Source organism: Chaetodon trifascialis, chromosome 16, assembly GCF_039877785.1.
Source record: "Chaetodon trifascialis isolate fChaTrf1 chromosome 16, fChaTrf1.hap1, whole genome shotgun sequence".
In the NCBI taxonomy this organism is placed as follows: domain Eukaryota; kingdom Metazoa; phylum Chordata; class Actinopteri; order Chaetodontiformes; family Chaetodontidae; genus Chaetodon; species Chaetodon trifascialis.
The window spans coordinates 15,995,585-16,014,830 of NC_092071.1; the positions used below are offsets into that span (position 1 = coordinate 15,995,585).

A 19,246-nucleotide genomic window follows, 5' to 3' on the forward strand; every position below is an offset into this window, starting at 1 on the left:
ATACATACAAATCTTAAAGGATGCAATGGGCACTTTGAAAATAGAATAAAAACACAAATTTAATATACACAAATATTTAAATATGTGTAAACATACAGATGTATGCACATTTTCAGCAGTTCAATGCAAAACAGAACAGATTCAAAATCAAATGATTGATGTAACTTTACAGGCAATTCTACAATGTATTTTTCTCATCTGCCTAACATGAACAGTTAGTATGTATGTGGTAATGTTTAAGACCGTGTGATTTGTTTCTCCAGTTTATAGTGAGATTCTGAGGAAATTAGGGATTTGTTTCTAACTACAATATGAATACACCATTTTCCATAAAATCAGAATATGCCAACCAGGCCAACACACAGAGGTAAAGAAATATTGTAACAATCCATTGAAAGGCAAACAAAACAATGTACTGTCTGTATATTTGCAAATTAGTAGGTTAACTTCAAATAGTTACATTCTATTTCTTTAACGTTTCCCTAAAATTTCAAGCAAACAGAAACTGCAAATATAAAATGAGCACCGGTTCACAATATATTACACATCTGTTATTGTATAATATACAAATCTGATACTATAATAGTGGACTAAATAATTCTAAAACTTTATAATTCAGAATAATTCTATAACTCTTATACATGAAACAGTGGTACATCAAAAAAAAAAAACCCAAAAAACAAAAAAAACCCCACTGAAATAAAATCCTCCGCATTCTTGCAAACTGGAAAACAAAACAAAACAAAGACAAACAACACATCTTTCTTAATCGTTTCTCAAACCCTTTCTTCTATAGATTGGCATTTCTGTACTATGACATATTATCAGATACTATACAGTGGAGAAAAATATCCAAGATATAGGAGAGATTACATGTTTAAGGTTGACTCAAATTGTTATGCATGACACTGTGAATGCTCCCAATATTAAAAAATAATTTCAGATGCAGCCATCACTTTGTCAAATGACTACATTTGAGCAACGCGTTACTTTTGCACCCATTTGTTAAAGAGAGATGAAAAGAAAATACAAACAGCTGGCCGTATCTATAGTAACATAATCATTGTCATTAAAAAGGATTATTTCAGCATCTATGTGAAATAACATGATTATAAACCATTAATTTACATTTGATTGTCATTACAAAATATCTATAAATCAAAGTCATCTATAAGGTATAAAAGCAGAACACATACATTTCTAAAAAATACCATCACAAAGAAATCTGAGAATGTCGTATATCATTTGTGGCAAGGCCTTTGAACAGTATGAGACGCCAGTTCACATTATACTTTAAAGTGTACACGTTTTGATATATGGCTACATGCCATGCCAAAGTCTACAGTTAAAAAGTACAGCAGGTGAACGCAATATCACTGACACCTTTACAATGTAATGCAGTCCAATTCAGTAGGACTGCAATGAACGCAGTCTTTATGAAGCTTATGATCAGTTTCTGTTTACATTGCGTCAGAGGGGCATTGATTGATGCCTATGATAATTTCTAAAACATATGGCTGTAAAATGATCATAGAGTTGAATTAACACCTCCGTGACAAAGTGCAGTGTCATTATAGTGTTCAACAACAACTGAACGCTACAAGCATCATAAAGGTAGTCATGTTTTGCAGGGCAATTATATTTCTATCCGCTGGCGTTCATGAAATTGTGTTCACCCCACCTGTATATTGGCCGTTATGTATTTACATCAGACAATTTTTGTCTACTGAATGAAAAAGATTAAAGGTATATATTAATAATTTGAATTTCAGTCTGTTATTGTCCCCTCACCATGCAACTGCCACATAATGTTGCGTAATGTACTGTCTCACCTCAGTGAAAAAGCTAAAATCGAGTTGTTTTTATATTAACTGAACAAAAGCAGACGAATCTCTGTTGCTGTGTGACAAAAGTCCGGTGTGTGAAAATATCAGAATAAAATTCAAATTCAAGCTCTCCCTCTAAATTTTAACAAAGTGTCGAAGAGGCAAACGTTGGTGTCTCGCAAACCACTTATAGAAGTCCATTTTTCTCCATTCTGATTTCCAAAAAGAACAGTCATCCATCGTATTTCCCAAGGATTTCTGATAACACATTCACCTTGATCCACTTTAGAACATTGACACGTTGAGAACCTAAAGACAAAAAATAGGAAAAAAATTATAATTTAGAAATCCAAACTTAAAAACAGGAAAAACCATCTTCTGGCACAATTTTAGATGAGTAGGATATTTTTAATTTTAAACAGTACAGTCTGAAGTACACTATCACAAAAGAATATGGGTGAACAGTGATTTTATAGGAATTAAATTTATGGTAATTTCAATACTTTTTTGCTATTAAGGTACTCAAAGGATTGCTTTACATTAATGCTTGAACTTGTAATATCCAACTGTATGAATAACAAACCATATTCATAATTATCCATTAAATGAGTCATGATCACAAGAAAACTGAGTTAGCTCATGATAACAGGCCTAAAAATCAAGAGCAATCATGGCCACCCACAGCCTCTGTACAATACCAAATATCACATTTACATATTAGAATAAATGAATAAAAAGCAGAAGAAGCAAATAAGTACATCGTGTTATAAGAAGTGGAAAATCCTTACTGAATCATCCATGATGGAAGATGGATCAAAGTAGTCCGGCTTTAGTTCTGTTCTTTCTCTGCGATTCTTTGATGCCGGCTGAAAAATAAAAGCTTAATCAGAATGATGCACCACAAAACGTAATGGAAATAAGAGACAGAAAGGCTATCTATACAATACTTTAACTGTGGCAATCAAATGCTAACAATTACACTAAAGGACACATATTTCCCTGAGGAGTATGTAAGAGACTGAATAATAATCCAATTAATAATAAACTGTTTGCTAACAAGTCTGTCATATCAACCTAAAGGCGCTGATGTGTCGATGTAGTGTTCCAAAAGTGTTATCTCTGCCCCCAAGTGGCCAGAAAATCAGTTATTGCAGGTTTAAATTACCAGATCAATGTCCATTGTGTCAAAATCCATGCCCTCATTGATGTCCTCCAAGCGGTCCTCTGATGACATCATCACATCCTCCACTATTGGCTCCTCATCATCCTCCATGAGTCCAGAGCCTCGACGACTGAGGAGCACATATAGATACTTCTCACATACTGTCCATTGGCTATAATTGTTAAATTCCCCAGCTTTCTTCCACAATTCAAACCCATTTAATGTACTCTGAAGTAGAACCTCACATTGCTTGCTGCATGTGATTCCTCATCTTGGCATAGTGCATGCTAACCCGCTCTTGCTGCTGGCGAGCTTCAGCTTGTTGCCTCTGGGTCAACATCCAAGTAACCTGGGTACTGTGGGACAGTGTTCAGCATTTAACATGTTGGCCATAGTTTAACAAAAGTAGCAGAAGATGCTGGAAACAGAAACGTTTTGCAAATATTTACGTCACAGTAAGGTACAGAAATAGGTATGACGAAACGTTTTCCTACTTGTAATCAATGGTAGCCTGGTGGTGATGGTGCGGCTGCTGCTGGGGAGGCACAGGCTGATGAGGATGTTGCTCCGTTGGCATGGTGTATGTGGCCGTGTAGCTGTCTTCCGGCCTCATCTTCTTTGGATCCCTCAGCACGGTGGAGGTGAGGTGAGGCGAATGCATCATCACTGGCGTCTGCATGTTCTGCTCACGGTTCACCCAAACCGCATCAGTGCTGCTGCAGCTGTTCTCTTCTGCTACAGAAAACAAATGTATTATGTGACAGAATGCTTTGTATCGACAGAGGAGGTGCCTCAGAGAATCAATGCATCCTGTCAGTGTACTCCATTGGGATAGCAACACCTCCTGCAGTTTGAGGGGTACATCCGCCTGCTCCAGTAACAAGGGTCATGAAGGTGTCTCTACCTCTACCACTGAATGAAAGCTACTCCGAATCACTCTAATTCTCCATGTTTGTTACGACACGCACACTTTTCAACAGTCAAATCAAATTCCTCCCAACGTTACGTCATGCCTGCCTCTGTATTTAACTCAGAAATACATCACAATACGAAAGCTAGATACTCCCAAAATGATGTTTCATCTGGACTTTAAAGACGAAAGAAAAAACAAAAAACACCACAGCACTAGATATTAATATTCAATTCATATAGCACACAAAGTAAATCAAGGTATAATGATGTCAGAATTGCTTACCTTCAGGCAGTTTCCTTTTGCTAGCTGTGGCCGGCTTGGACTTCTTACTCCTGACGGTGGACCCTCGACTGCTGATCCCACTGATGACAGACATGGTGTCGTCGTCCCCTCCAACCTGCAGGGAGTTCCTGTATGAGATGAGGGGCAGCCAGCAGTCCTCTCGCTGTAGGGCCATCTGAAACGTCATGAATCGCTCCAGATACATGTGACTGCGGGAGTGTCAGAATGACAGCAGTTAGAGACGTTTTCAGAGCTCCTCGTCACACTCTACGCTCACCACAAACGTAAATCACGGCACAGGTCTTGTGGCTCAAACTTACACTGTTCTCTTGTCCTGCCGAATGAGTTTGCTGGAGAACTCGCTCAGAACGTCCAAAAAGGCCAGGTTGAGAGGTGGACTCCCCTCCCCTTGTGGACTTGGTTCCTTAAAAGCAAACTCAATTCCATCCCTAAAACAAACAGAGGGAAATTAAATGACTTTGCTCATTAAAACACACGTCACTGTAAGAACGAGTTGCATACAAAGAGTCTGGTTACTTACTTATGTAACATGGCAATAGCCTCCCTGGTCTTCATCTGATCCAAGCCAAAAGTCAACGAGAAGCGCCGGGCGAGCTCTTTTATGCCACAGAAGGCTGACGACGAGCGGTCGACATTGAAGCCAAGTTCAGACAACATGTCATTGAATAACTACAAAAGGAAACAGCAGAAACACACGTTTTCCACATTTTTTTTACCCGTGGAGTCACAGACTCAGGTCTCATACACTAAATGCATTTATGATCTGTTCTTAACTCAAATATTAATACTTATTTTTCTTAGAATTCAGTCTAAAGAAGACCACCATCTTATTCTGTGTACATGACACAGTGATACTTCAGAGATTAACGTGAACGTCAGTACATTTTCTTCAAGTCTCCACCTGAGCAAAGAATCTTACCATTTGCAGGCTCAATATGAGCGTCTTTGCACACTGAACTTTGTCGATTTGTCTTGTTTTACTCATCGTTTCCTTGATGATATCTCCATAGTCATTGTAAAACTAGAGAGAAAGAGAATGAAAACTGTTAACAGAGTACGAGGAACTCCTCATGACTGATTTTAAAAAGGGGTTTGGACCTACCCTCATGTACTGTTTAAATATATCTGCTCCAGTGTTCATTTCCACAACATTGTAAATGATTAATTTGCAATAAGCAGCTAGAAGATTTCTTCGCTTGTGCAGAGCCTCAATTTTACTGGCTTCATCATCCTGCTGTCCATCTGAAAAATACAAAATAAGACAAATATTACAACAACAAACCATTAACAGCCTCCTCCTTCAAATTTTAGTGTTGTTAATTAACCCGGTGGTGCTTGACGCTGACCTGTGCTGCCGTCATCATCCTGTTCAATGAACACTTGATCCAGAATGAAGTTGAGCAGCTCTGCCTGCAAAGAGGAGTCTGGCGTATAGACCAGAGGCTCCAGCTGTTCCCGGCCTGAAGACATAATTTGGTGACTGAAGATCAATAGCAGATCACATAGAGTGGTGAAGGCCTGGAATGAACACAGCACTTTAGTATTAATGAAATACTGACCACCCAAAGTTTCAGTGGCACTGAACATTGATGGATAAATGAAGAGTACTATCATAAACCCACCTGTTCTTTCACTGCTGTGTTGATGCTGTTTAGGTAACGCTGACACATTAAGCAGAAAGCTCTCATTTGCTTTCTCAAGGTCACCACATCACCCTGAAAGGAGCACATAGATCTATTCATTTGTCATGATGGCAAACAGAACAGAGTGGAGGAAGACGACTGTGATACTGTAGTGCCTATTTGACAAAGGTGTGCATAGAAACGTTTTGCTTATCTAACAGATGCCTTACCCACACCTTTCCTTACACACTCATCCAAGCATCCAAAAAAATGTGCCATGACCGATCTATAAATACCTTTAACGAACTGCCATCTGAAACCTTCGCTAGGTGCCACAGGATGATGTAATGTGTGCACTGCATTGCATGAATCACAATCTGGGGGGGGGAGGAGGCAAGCACATCAGATGAGCCTTTATGTTCCATACAGTCTGCACATTTACACGCTCCTAAGTCGCTGTGTTTGCTTTAGTTTTCGGGGACATTTCTGACAAAGTTAGAAAAGACTCTGCTCTTAGGGCCGATACCTGTTCAGGCATATCCCCATTCTGCAGGCCTGTGTTGAGTAGCCTGTAGTTACTGGTGAAGAGATCCCACTTAGAAAGGTCATGTGCACTGGAAGCAGAAAGAACGCAAGTGATAAATAAATAAATAAATAAATAAATAAATAAATAAATAAATAAATAAATAAATAAATATATCACAGCATAATGAATGCAGATGTCATTATTCACATCTTACCTCACCAAAACTCACATCAATGCCAAATAGTTCAACTGGAAACGGTATTACTGTTTTGAACAAGTAGAAACCAACTGAAATCATAAGCACAAGTGTGTTGACTGCTTTACTTATGGAAAGCGCTGATCTTCTTGAGCGTTGACAGAACCTGGTAGGCATCATCCTCATCTGGTTCTTCACCCTGACAAGAAGACATCAAATGCATGAAATCCTCAGCATTCACCCACGCTGTCAAACAGTCCACAGAGAGAAAATCTTCCAGCTCCCACCTCTTGCAGAAAGTCTTCCAGCAGTCTATTGAACTTGTCCACCAGCTCATCCAGAAGCTGGGAGCGGGCAATGTCCACGCGGTTGAAGATGGTGAACTCTTCGTTGCAGAGATAGTGGTAGGTGGTAGAGCAGGCCTCCAGGACCTCAGTGTCTGTGTGCTTATCCTGGACCTCCCAGATTTGCCGCAACAAGGCGTCTAAATGCTAAGTGAAAGCACATAACATTGTTTCACCAACACTGCATGCGATTTACAAGTTGCATCAACCAAGCACCAGTATAAAAAATGACAAACCTTTTCTAAACGGCCGGTTGTGTAGATGTCAAGATCAAAGTACTTCGGTATTTGTAGCAAATTTGTCACCTTATCAATATCAACGCAGTACTGTGACAAGGAAAGAGGAGTTAGGTTGAACGGTTAGGAAATAAACCTATTGCCCAAATATACAAGTCAACTCGGACAGTTGTTGGCTGCAGTGCAGAATCACCTTGGCCAGTAACAGAGGTAATGCCACTGCAAACATCTCTGTGATACGTGTCCGATCATCCAGCTGCGTTTTCTTCTCCTTTGCAGTCAGGACCTTTTCCAAACACAAAAACCCAACCATGTTAACAACATGAAAGCATTAAAGAAAGTGAATCCTCTCCATGTCGAGCACAAGGATCAGATGCTCACCCTCTTCCCTGTGCCTCTGCCTACTGGTGGGTGGCACTCACACGCCTGCCGAATGGCACAGAGCATAATCTCGACCAGAGCCGTCTCCTGGCGATCGGTCAGGGCTAAAAATTACAAGCACAGAAGAGGAGCAATCATAGGAATTGAAGAGTACAAAGAAATAAAATGATGCCTTCTGAGCCAGTAATTGTCTGAAAGAGTGGACCCTCACCTTCCTCTCCTGGCATGGGCTCATCCAGCAGCAGGCTGATCATAGACTCCCAGTCCTTCAACAGCTCTGACGCACACTCCCACAAGCTATCCACCAAGTAGGCCCCGTGTTCATGGAGCTGTAAAACATTGAAAAGGTTAAATGTTCCTGAATCAAATGAAAGTATACTGACACAAAGTAACAGACTTCTAGATAAACACTCTGGACTTTTTTATTACAGTGAGCACAGGGTTAGCATCCAGAAGTGAGACACACAGGCCCGGTTACCTCGCTCTCCAAGAAGAAGAAGACAGTAGTCTTGATAAGGCTGCCATTGAGGCTCTGCCTGCCCCTCCTGGGTAATCCCTCCTCCTCAGGGACTTGATGGCTGAAGAGCCTTCAAACAGCAAAACACAAAAGGCTGTTAAAGCTGCCCGGTGAAGGCACACACACATAGAGACCAGGTGTAAACCCATGTGAACCCAAGCTGACCACTACCAGCCTCTTCTGCAACACTTCTGCCACTTCAATCATGATATGACACAAATGTGTTGGAATTAAGGGAAGTGTGAAAAGGTGCCATAAAACACTTACTTCTTGAAGAGAAATTCTCCTGCTGAAACAGCGATGGGTCGATGTGCTGAGTAAACCAGATGATATACACTCTCACAGTCCTCTGCTGTCAGAACCTCGTCACTACTCCTGTTAGATGAGATGCATACATTCATAGCGATAAGTTAAATGCATCTGTGGTTGACAAAAACAATGAGCATTTAGAATTGGACTGATTGTGTGAAATGGTTTGTTTACATAGTTCTCAGAGCAGCTGGATATGTAAAGTACGGATATAAAATCTAATGAAAAATGTTTATATTCTGCCCATTTTAGACCCAATAACCATCAGCTATAAACAAAAATGATGAAATCTGTGAGCGCTAATGGACAGAGACATGTCTTCACTGTGAGTTAGCTTGCCATCATATATTAAATGTAACTCTGTTGGGAGGTTTTCTGTGTTTATCATGTTAACTTTAATGAGTGTGATGTTCCTACAATAACATAATGTGGCTTCATAAAATAAGTTCAAATGCAGAATGTTACTCACTGTAAGACAAGAGTCAGTAGTTTAATGGCTTGCACTGCAACATCATATTCCTTATCCAGAGTCATGGACACAATGCGGTCCTGTCAATGAAAGTAACTTCAATACAGTATCTCAGCTAGACAATCTCCATAACATCAGCTGTCTTCTCATGCGTGGGTCTAATGAGATTTAAATTATGTTATTGCTCTATACTTACTGGCATATACAGACAAGTGAAACGCCTGTAAGCTTAAGTACATTTCAATGATGTACAGCGAGCCTCTAGCTAGTACTGTGAGTGATGCAGCTGCTGGCTCACCTTGAAGCGACTTGTGAAGAGCTCCAGCCGTGCGCCGAGCTCTCTGTTGTAGAACAGGCCTTGCAGGGAGGTCAGGCACTTCAGCCGCACCTCACCTTGCTAGAATCATGGTAGAAATACATCAAACATTCACCACATTTGAACTGAAAGCTCGTGCGTCAGCCTAGCACACGTTCTGCTAAACTGACAACTTAGCTAAAATAACCATTGTGATGTGGAACCAACAGAACTAACCTTGTCATGCATTGTCCAGCCAACATACTTCAGGTAACTGTCATTGAGGAAGGCGTCGCTGTACAGCTTCATCCACACTCCGATTTCTTCAATACAAATAGCTCGGATTTCAGCGATGGCATCACTGGCAAACGCAAGAGAATTGATTCACGTGAGCCTGTGACACACCCGTGTGTAAACACAACCTTTCAGAGCTGTCTCAAAGTACAATCATAGCGACTCATATTGGTGTTGACATTGCTTCCACACTAGAGGGCGCCAAACAGCTAAGAATGAACACAGGATGGTCCCTGCTGGTTGCGATATGACGAGTGTGATTAGAGGCACACCAGTGAAATCTCACAGTCAACATACAGTATGTGTAAGTCAATAGAGGATTCACATACCGATATCTGTGAACAAACACTCCTTTGAAAATGGCATTCATCATGTTTTCAATCTCATCTTGATTTTCTTGAAGCTGAAAGATAAACACACAGCGATACTTTTGAAATCATTTGCATGAAAACAGAATTCCCTTCTTCTGTTACGTTAAACCCTCATACACAAAATATTCAAGACATTTTGCAGGAAGAACCCCGTTTGATGTAATTTCAGTCACATGAAAGGGTATGATGGCATATTTGCTTTTCTTATTTTCAACTAATTTCGCCCAACAATGTGTTTGTCAGCCCCAAGACAACGGGTTCCTTCTGGCAGGCAGGCAGGCAAAACTTAAGTAACACAAATTCATATTGGTGGTTTTGATGTTTTCATGGGACTTGTTGACATCAAGAAAAAAATTGAACATCAATCTTTCCTACTGTTCTTCTCACCTCTTTCCGCTTCTGTAAGAGAAGCTCCAACCTATCGTTGGCCCTTTTTGCGACCACCTTGTTCCTCTCTGCCTCATACTGTCTCTGTGTGTTGTCCATATTGATGCTCAGGTTCAGAGCCACGTTCACCAAGGCCGTCATCAACTTCATGGCTGGCAAAGATGACACAGTTCAGACACACGCCTGAAGGAATAACGGCTTCCGGACAATAACAGCATGAGTGCGCAGGCACGGATGCAAACAAGCAGGATACCAAAAGGAGAAACGTGCTCATTAAAACTGACCTGCTAGTGTGCTTGTGTGTCTAAATGCCCTGACCTGTGAGTCAGACAGGCCGGTGAGCAGGGAGATGAGCGTGTCCATCATATACTCGTCATAGATGATGCTGTACTGACACTGACGCACCAGAACCGCGATGAAGTCACAGAAGCTTATCCTGAATTTCTTCCACTGTGGTCCTGACAGAGTTAAGGGATAGTCACCGCTGTCCTGTTGGAGAGCGATGAGTGATCAGATTCAGGCCAGGAGGGTCACACTTGTTTCATACTGTTAGATTCGTCTTTCATTTTAAATATATGGGGAAGAAATCAAACAGGCAACATTACCTCATCGAACTCCTCTGTCATTTTTCGGATGATTTCAGAGTTCTGCATATGTCTGAACATCTCTCCACTCACAGCGCCTATGAGAAGGATCACACAGTGGCAGCAAAGTTGACTGCGTTCATTTGCTTTCAGGCACCCAGCCTGCAACTCATGCTCACGCTGTCAGATAATTACCTTTACAGCCGGAGCACTGAATGAAGAAGTTGATTAAGTCCAACAGAGCAATGTCCCGGTCGTGTTTGTATGCCTCTATCCAGTCATCAACAATAGACTGGAAAATCAAACATCATCATTAAGGTGAGACAAGAAGAAGCTACGAAACACGACATCATCTCTTCACCACACTGGAGTGTACCCACCTGTGTGGCACTCTTCCCTGATTTAACCACCTCGAACAGGGTCATGTTCTCCATCCCGTTCTCCTGGTGATGGCCATTCACCCACCCAACACCGGGACCCCTCCCTGCTCCCCCACCTTTTGCCGTGTCTCCATGCGCCTTCTTCCCTTTCCTGACTGGCTGTTGGGGAGAAATGTGTTAAATGGAAGATGAAAGTGTGTTTGCATGACTCTTAAATGTGCATGGAGGCTGAACAGCTTATCAGGCTGCTTTGAAATAAAGTGCACATGAAATGGGATTTCGTATTGTGATGTTTTTGTTTCTGAGTGAAACAGGAGAGGCAGGTGGGACGTAAGAAATTGGATTTTGATATAAGAATACAAAGATTTTTTGTGTTTTGAGCATGTATTGTTCAGGTGCACATTATGACCGGGGATGTGATCTACAAGCATTTTTCATTTTGTCTCCACTTTAAAAAATGTGTCACAGTGAGGGACTGAATCAAATTACAGACATTTGAGGCAGGTAGTGATGCAGCATTGACTGATTTCCTGATGAAAGCAGCAGCTGCATAATATCACACCGTTTCCACTCTGTGAAGTTCCTGGTCCAGGGTGTTTCGCTGCCTTCCGCCCTCGCTGCGACCCTGATTAAACGCGGGTATGGAAAGTGAATAAATGAAGATATAAGGTGTAAAAAACATACCAGGTCTTTTCCTGTCTTTGAATTTTTGCCATCAGGATCCTCAAGGTCAGTATCCGAAGACAAGTGAGACTCTGCCTCTCTGTGCATAACACATAAAGTCATTACAAGTGCAGTCCAGACTTAACAAACAACGTATTAGCTCTGAGGGAAAACAGAACGGTGTCCATGCTTACTGAGGACATTGAAACTCTGGGTGCAAGTCCTGCGCTGCTATCATTTCTTTAACATTTTCTGGATCTGCTGGAGTACGTGGCTTCTACTGCCCTGGAGCCCAAGTGAAAGGGTGTCTGCTCAGCTTCTCCTGGAAAATAAGACAAATCAGAGGAGTTAGTCGATGAATGACAACAGCGACACTGGCTGCAGTGACTCACAAACAAATCACAGAATGCTTTAAACCCTCACTCCATCATTAACTACCCTGATAACAACGCGCTACAAGTCACTTCAGACTCTGTGTGCCATAATAGAGAAGCAACACACTGCGAGGGTTGTTGTGAGGTACTGATCACTGGAAGCAACCGAGAGCAGGAAAGAAGTGTTGCACACTCTCCGTGTGCATTGTTCTTTCATTGTGATAAAGTCTCAGCACTCGGGCCTTCTCCAAGACAAACAATCACAGTAAAACCCAGGCACTGGTATGCTAAATACACCACACCCTTGGAACACATCTGCTGGTGATTAGAGGTGAGAAACATCATCAAGAGTTCTTCAATAGAGAAACGTTACAGAAAACACTTCAGGTCGTAATCTATATTTAATCCATGAGGCGACAGAGTTCTCAGACAGTGAATCCATCAGCGGACAGTAAAACATCTAAACTTCATCCTCTTGGGGAGGGTGATGCCTTCTCTCTACCATTCTTCCTTATAAAACATTAACAAAGCCTGAAAAAGCACAGGGGGACATAATTCAATTTGTCATTCTTATTGGTATTATGGTATTGTACATGCTGGCTCACTGTCATGCTGTCATGACTTACTGGGACACTTGAGTAACGCCGTTTTTCGCTACTTTGTCAAAATATCTGTAATTAAAAAAGGCCTGAAGACTGAAAACGATGTGTGTGAACTGCGTCATCAGCATTGCATCGATATGTGACTAAAACACAAACACAGTCACTGCACTGACTCACTTCCATAACATCGCACGCTTTGTACATTTTTGTCATCCTTTGGATGGCACAGCTCTTTGGTCTAGTACTACCTGATGCTGATGTAACTGATCGATTACTTGATGACATTTGTGATGACGTGTCTTTTTTTGATGGCTGAATAATAGTTTGTCATTCATTGAATGAAGATAAAAATGCTCTACTTAATGCATTACATAGAATGAATTTCTGTACTATTTTCTGCATGTTTTACTTCATTTCATGTCGCTGTTAGTTAATCAGTGTGGGTTTATTGACTGCTGCTGGCAGAGAAGGAGCACTCTGAAGACCTCCGTCTGGTAACAACTTCGGAAAGCATCAGTAACTGTAAAATACACAAATGTGACACGTTGCTAAATCATCTGTAGGGCTGCCACTAATGCATCAATTATTTTCTTGATCAACTGCTTAGTTGTTTGATCACTAAAATGTCAGAAAATGGTGAAAAATGTCTCAAAGCCCAAGATGACATCCTTAAATGTCTTGTTTTGCCTTAAAAAAAAAAAAAAGAAAAAAAAAAGACACAAACTGTTTAATCATTACCAAAACAGTTGGTGATTAATTGAATAGTTGACAACTAATTGATTAATCGTTGGAGCTCTAGTTTAATCACAACATAAATAAATGCAGAATATACAGTAATATGTCTTTTGTCTTTTACACTGAGGCGTGTGTGTTTGGGATAACCTGTACTTTCCACTCGTGGATGCATTTATGAAGCTTTTACACAGCGGCATGAAAAGTGCCACTGATCCAGGTTTATGTTCGTTGTTAGAATGACATAAATCTGATTTTTATACAGTTCAAAAAAGCGGATAAAGATCGATTGTATGCAGATATTCCCAAAGAGGGGAAACCTGTGGGGGCGTGTTTAGACAACACTCGCACTAGCGGATCATCTCACGCTGCATCATAAACATGAGATCTGACTTCAGGGAGCAGAACCGGGGCTGTACGCTGGTGTCAACGCTCGTTACTTTCTTGGATAAGTAATGTAGCTGGTATTCTCCTGAGTATTTAAGGCAGGTTGTTGTGATTGTAAACTCTTAAGTCACTTCGACTCTAAAGCGAGTTGATCCCGAAACTACCCTGACACGCGCAGTTGTATACTTCCGAACTACAAAGTGCAGATGTTTGTGCCTCCTGTCCGCACTCGTCTCTTCCTGACGTACCGTCTTTGCTACGACGGCAAAGCAGCCTCTGGCTAATGCGAGCTAATCGCACTGGCGTATATGTTAGCTGAGACATTATTTTGTTAGCAACTTTTAGACACCTTCATTGACTGCTTTACTCGTGCTGAGCTACGAAGGACAGGTTTAGGGCTCATTTTGTGAATGTGATATATTATCAACATCAGATCAGTTGCTAGTTTAGCTAGCACAGCCGTTAGCCGTAGCTGGCTAACGAGTGCACGAGCTGCTTCGCACCAGCTGGAAGGTTAGGTCGCCATCAGTAATCACCTTAATTCTAATTTATTCTGATATAAGTCGTGTTTCTGTGTCACTCTCTCATGTGAATACTAATGCGAAGTGCCCAGCCATATACCCAATATAGCAGCATCAATGACAAACTCCCTGGATGTTAAGCTATCCGCCATTTTACAACTTACCTCGTTTTAAATCAAAGAGGGACTGAAACCAAATAATCCAAAGGTTGCGGACTTTAGAAAGAGAATGTTTCCGTTAATTTCCTGCACAAACTGTCATTTTCCAAATCTCAGAAATAATCGTTTTATTTGCTAGCTAACGTTAGGAAGCTCCTTGGTGGCTAACATAGCAAGGCACAGTTTTTTTTCGTTGTTGTGCACGCAGCACACACACCACCTGTCGGTGGCTCCACGAACTGCAGGGAAGCGGGGTCACATCATGTGTGTCAGTGGTCTCAACGCGTCTGACTCCTGCTGTGCGATCACCGCTTGACTGACAGTCACCTTACACACCGCTGGAGGAATCAACGCACGTCCTTTAGACCCCAAGTTTAATGAATCCGAGTCAGTTCATCCGCATGTCTCTGCAAGTGGACATATGCTTTAATTACCTTGATTGATGATTGATGATTTGTATCATAAATGTGTTTTTGTATAGCATGAACATACAACAACATACAACATCACCTTGTTTGGTTCATTGTGTACTCCTATGAAGTATTACAGTAAATGTGGATAAATTAGCACAATGCAAACAAAAGTGTACTTAAAACATTATTTTGGTACCTACCATCAATGTATGATAATAAAATACATGCTAAATTACATCTTAATGACTTGATAATGTGAGAAATAGCTGAAAGTCTGGCTCATCATTTTACAGTATCTATTCCAAGAATATGCATTATGTGTCCTATTTGGACTTATCACACACACAGATGTGTGTACGCCAAGCAGCCCGCAAAGATCAGAGAATAAGTCAAATGACCACACATGAAACAGTAAATAACATGGAAACAAAAGCAAAATTGTCATCAAAAAGAAATAAAAGCAAACAAAAAGTTCCCAAAGTGGCAAAAACAAAATAGCAACCATGTGAAATTCATCAGTTGTTGTTTTTTTTTTTTCCAGTGACTTTTTGAGAGAAAATTTATGCATCTCACTCAGAAAAGCTGACCAGACAACCGAGCAGTGCTCCAGCTGTGAAACAAGTGACCGAACAACATAGGTCAGAACAGAAGCTGGAGCATTTCCTTGAAACAGCAATGCCCTTTTCCATCCTGGAGACAACGGTCAGACCAGACCCAGGCAGTAAATAACACCCAGTAGTTTGGTTTTAGTGACCTGCTCAACTGAGGATTCTGTCTTCGGGTAAAGGTTTGACTTAAGACTCTGAACTGTTATGAGGCAGCAGAACAGCTGGAACCAGATGCAGACGCAGATGAGGTGCTTGTAGAAATCTTACAGACTGAACCTGAACCTACCCAGATAGCCTGGGTGAGGTAGCAAACACTGTAATCGTCTTATTATCTCTGGGTTTCATATATCTTGTCCCAATAATTTACATTAGAACTGCCTCTATTGCTGTGGATAATATTTATTGCTGATGTAACAGAATGGATGATATGAAACAGGATTTCATACAGGTGTATAATCAAGAGCATAATAAATCATCATATCATCAATCATAAATAATGTAACAAAATATTGTAGAGAGAAAAAGAAAAAAGTAATAATTAAAAATAATATAAGGAAAAGGTATATAACATAAGGTAATATAATACAAAACCACATATATATCATACAATGCATGACAATACAATACAGCTATATCATAATAATCATGATAATGACCCCCATAATAATAATTAATTGTTTATAACAATTTATATAGGGATGGCCATGGCAATGGGGGATCCGGTCGGACCCGGGCACCGAGGAGGCAAGCGAGTGGCCCCCCACCAGGCCCAAAGCAGCGTGACTGGGGACCCCAGTGGGAGACAGGCGGAGCGGGCAGTGAAGGGACCCCCCCCTTATCCCCCTCCCTTTGTATTTATTTATTTATTTATTTATTTTCTTTAATTAATTTAAGTTTAATTTTACATCGTTTTTATTTTATTTCAGTTTTTAGGCGATCTTGCCTCGGGCCGCCCCCAGACCCAAAGGTGGTTGCTGGCCTGTGGCCGATCTAGCCTGTTGTGCCCTGTCCTGTCTTGGACAACTCCCAGACCCTCAGGAGAGAGTTTGCCTGCTAGGGATTGGCATTGTTGACTCCCCCCCCCCCCCCCCCCCCCCTTTTTTTTAATAGAATTTATTCTTTTGAGAGATGGAGTGAGGTAGGAGGTCAAGAGCATAATATAAATAGCACTACAAATAATGCCAGTACTTGTACACCTCCGAAGAAAACAATTACAAAAATAACCATTTTGAAAGTCTGTGTTATTGCCACAGAAAACTGGGGTCTTTGTTTTTCACTCACTTGAGGACAATGAACATGATAGTTCCCTGATCCTATCTCGACGTCTGTTTTTTATTGCTACATTTTGGTGGTTTAGTTCTCGATGGTATGCTATCACAACCGCCTCGATGCTGCTCTGAGCATATGGTACATCACAGACTGGCCTTCAGACCGGAGAAGTCTTATCAGGACAACTCGGTATTGATACAACTAATACATTCATGCTGGTATTTGTCATAATCACCATGATATGTAGACATAGATTCAGAAACAGTTGCACAAAGTCAAATCATCTTGGCTGAAAAAACTTCTCTTCACGCCTTTGACAGCTTTGACATTTTATTGTTCCATTAATCATATCTTACAGGTTTTGTAAGCAGTACCAACTTGAAAAGCCACCGTTAGTAGTTATGAATAGTTCTATAATCCATGTCGTATCTCTTTCCCTTTCATCAGAATGTATGTATACAGTGTGATCCATTCAAAGCCATATCTTCATAGGGGAGTGGAAGATGTGATGGAGACAGATGTGATGTAGTGCAGTGTCACAGGAAAAACTCGAGTCACACGTGAAAAGGAGAGAAAAGTCTAAAGTCGTGGCAGGCCACACTCGGATAGGGGTTTGATTTTCTGCTGGTGAGGGTTTCGTCTACATGAACTCATTGAGGAAACTATTTAAGGTCCCTTCAGGTGTCTCCTCCACAGGCTGCCCCAGACAAAAGGAAGGCACCACAAGGAGATCAGGATCCTTGATCTCGAGTTCAATGTCCAGTTGGCTGCGAGAGAGTGATAGAAAATGACATCGATGTTCATTATAGCCTGTGCTGCCAACAGATACTAGAAAGCGGCATAAGCATACCTGGAATGTTAATTGTCTAATGTATTCAGCAAAAAAATGACCAACCTGAATAACAATGATGTGGACTCAGTGAAGTAGAATGTGCTGATGGGCAGACATCCCATGGTTACGGACATGGAGTAGTGGCCTGAAAAAGCGGAGGATGGAGAACACTTAAGTCATAATGAACGTCACCAGAGCTTTACAACTTTAAAGCGCCTTTCTCACCTTTCGAGCCTGGCATTGATCCTGTCCACAAGTTCACTTTTAGCCCCTCCCCTTCGATGGATGGACTTCCCGTGGTCACCGTACTATAAAAATTTGCATCGTCGGGAATATCTAGAGGGTGCAGGTTGCACTGCAATGTTTTTTTCACGCAGCTCTGGTTTTTGCTGTCAATCTCATAGAATATCCCCTGCCAGGCACAGATACACACTCAGATGTTGAGGCGCAAAACAGCATCAAGTGAGCGGTGCCATTTTTTGGAAAGAGAGAATTTCTTTACCTCATCGAAGAACATCAGCAGATCCAAACCTAGTGACGTGTTGAAGGGGGAGCTATCGTTTGATCTGAACCGCAGTTTCTTGCCCATTGAATCATAAGTGAATGCACCACATGCTTTCACGTCACCTTTTAGGGTCATCTGGATTCATTCAGCAACATGCATTCAGATGGAAAGAGATAGGCTTTAATGCTATATTTTAAAATGCTGTAAAAAAAGTAGTGGTAGAATATTGAAAATCTTGGAGGAACAGACTTTAAAAAAACTCACCACAGCCATGACTCCTGTCATATTGGGTGGATCTGAAAGACAGCAATGTCATTTAGAAGTAATATAACTTTGGATGTTTGCTGACACGTCTGTAGCGATCATGAAAGCTACGTAACGCACAGACAACTCAAAATCAAACAACAAAAAGAGCCAAAAAAGACAAAACTGTAGATTCTTACGACAAGGCTGGTGGTGATCTGCATAGGTGGTGGCGGTCAAGCACATGAAGACGAAGAGTGTAACAGCTGCGTACATTTTCCTGGTCCAGAGAGAGTCACAAAATCACGTTTGAGATGGCAAAAACAAGCCAAAGTGCATCTAGTGTTCAGTGAAGTTACTCCTGCTTTTATAGGGATAAAGAGCGATTCACTCAACAAGTGTTGCATAAAAAAAGAGCAGGGATGCTGTGCTTCAAACATCAAGCTGTCTAAACAAATGAGCCCCTATCTCAGCTGGTGGTGACCCAGTGAAAGAGTTTTCAAGGCGATCTTTTCTTTGGACATTATGCAGCTGTCCTCAGATGTCTCTGAGCAATGTTTGTCCCTGCCTGTCCCCATGCTCTCAAAGCACCTTTCAGACTGTCTTATGGAATGATGATGGGGGGCAATCAAGGCTCACGTACAGTGATGATATGGTTAAGATATGTGGTCGGACACGGATGCAGCCTGTGACTGTCAGAAAGTGACACCTTTCTGTGGACAGTGGCGTTCTGTTCCATAATGACAGTGGGCCAACTTTTCATGTGCCCTGAGGTCCCACAAGACACTTCCTCTTTACTCAAAGCTAGTTGTAGGTGGTATGTA

The 19,246-nt window shown here is 41.3% G+C and overlaps 2 protein-coding genes across 3 annotated transcripts; both read right to left on the reverse strand.

Moving 5' to 3' along the window:
- Positions 1–41: 41 nt before the first annotated feature.
- stag2a (STAG2 cohesin complex component a) lies at positions 42–14,774 on the reverse strand. Of its 2 annotated transcripts, none has more exons than XM_070982567.1 (34): positions 14,559–14,774; positions 11,973–12,100; positions 11,800–11,878; positions 11,116–11,274; positions 10,931–11,027; positions 10,757–10,833; positions 10,436–10,640; positions 10,152–10,303; positions 9,723–9,796; positions 9,337–9,460; positions 9,103–9,201; positions 8,805–8,884; positions 8,294–8,401; positions 7,988–8,096; positions 7,721–7,838; positions 7,510–7,613; positions 7,322–7,414; positions 7,129–7,218; positions 6,836–7,039; positions 6,677–6,747; positions 6,353–6,440; positions 6,123–6,203; positions 5,827–5,919; positions 5,551–5,722; positions 5,307–5,446; positions 5,124–5,225; positions 4,725–4,873; positions 4,504–4,632; positions 4,184–4,392; positions 3,483–3,720; positions 3,234–3,344; positions 2,992–3,118; positions 2,615–2,692; positions 42–2,135 (listed from the first exon to the last, which is right to left on the reverse strand). In XM_070982567.1, exons 2-34 carry the CDS (start codon positions 12,014–12,016, stop codon positions 2,112–2,114), a joined length of 3,828 nt encoding a protein of 1,275 aa, XP_070838668.1. In that variant the 5' UTR covers positions 12,017–12,100; positions 14,559–14,774; the 3' UTR covers positions 42–2,111. The 2 variants fall into 2 exon arrangements, with proteins under 2 accessions (XP_070838668.1, XP_070838667.1); XM_070982566.1 differs by having other exon boundaries at positions 3,483–3,723; positions 14,559–14,750.
- A 2,380-nt stretch (positions 14,775–17,154) lies between these two features.
- On the reverse strand, positions 17,155–18,763 carry epd (ependymin). Its single transcript, XM_070982863.1, has 6 exons — positions 18,623–18,763; positions 18,444–18,475; positions 18,177–18,314; positions 17,900–18,086; positions 17,738–17,819; positions 17,155–17,609 (listed from the first exon to the last, which is right to left on the reverse strand). Exons 1-6 carry the CDS (start codon positions 18,696–18,698, stop codon positions 17,483–17,485), a joined length of 642 nt encoding a protein of 213 aa, XP_070838964.1. The 5' UTR covers positions 18,699–18,763; the 3' UTR covers positions 17,155–17,482.
- Between the last annotated feature and the right edge of the window lie 483 nt (positions 18,764–19,246).

Coding starts and splice junctions, on each gene's coding strand:
- stag2a (XM_070982566.1), bottom strand. CDS start 12,016: ATGATAGCAGCGCAGGACTTGCACCCAGAGTTTCAATGTCCTCA. Junction 7,040..7,128: donor CAACCGGCCGTTTAGAAAAG/GTTTGTCATTTT, acceptor GCTTTCACTTAG/CATTTAGACGCCTTGTTGCG. Junction 4,874..5,123: donor TCATATTGAGCCTGCAAATG/GTAAGATTCTTT, acceptor TTCCTTTTGTAG/TTATTCAATGACATGTTGTC.
- epd (XM_070982863.1), bottom strand. CDS start 18,698: ATGTACGCAGCTGTTACACTCTTCGTCTTCATGTGCTTGACCGCCACC. Junction 17,820..17,899: donor ATCAATGCCAGGCTCGAAAG/GTGAGAAAGGCG, acceptor CCGCTTTTTCAG/GCCACTACTCCATGTCCGTA. Junction 17,610..17,737: donor TCCACATCATTGTTATTCAG/GTTGGTCATTTT, acceptor ACTCTCTCGCAG/CCAACTGGACATTGAACTCG.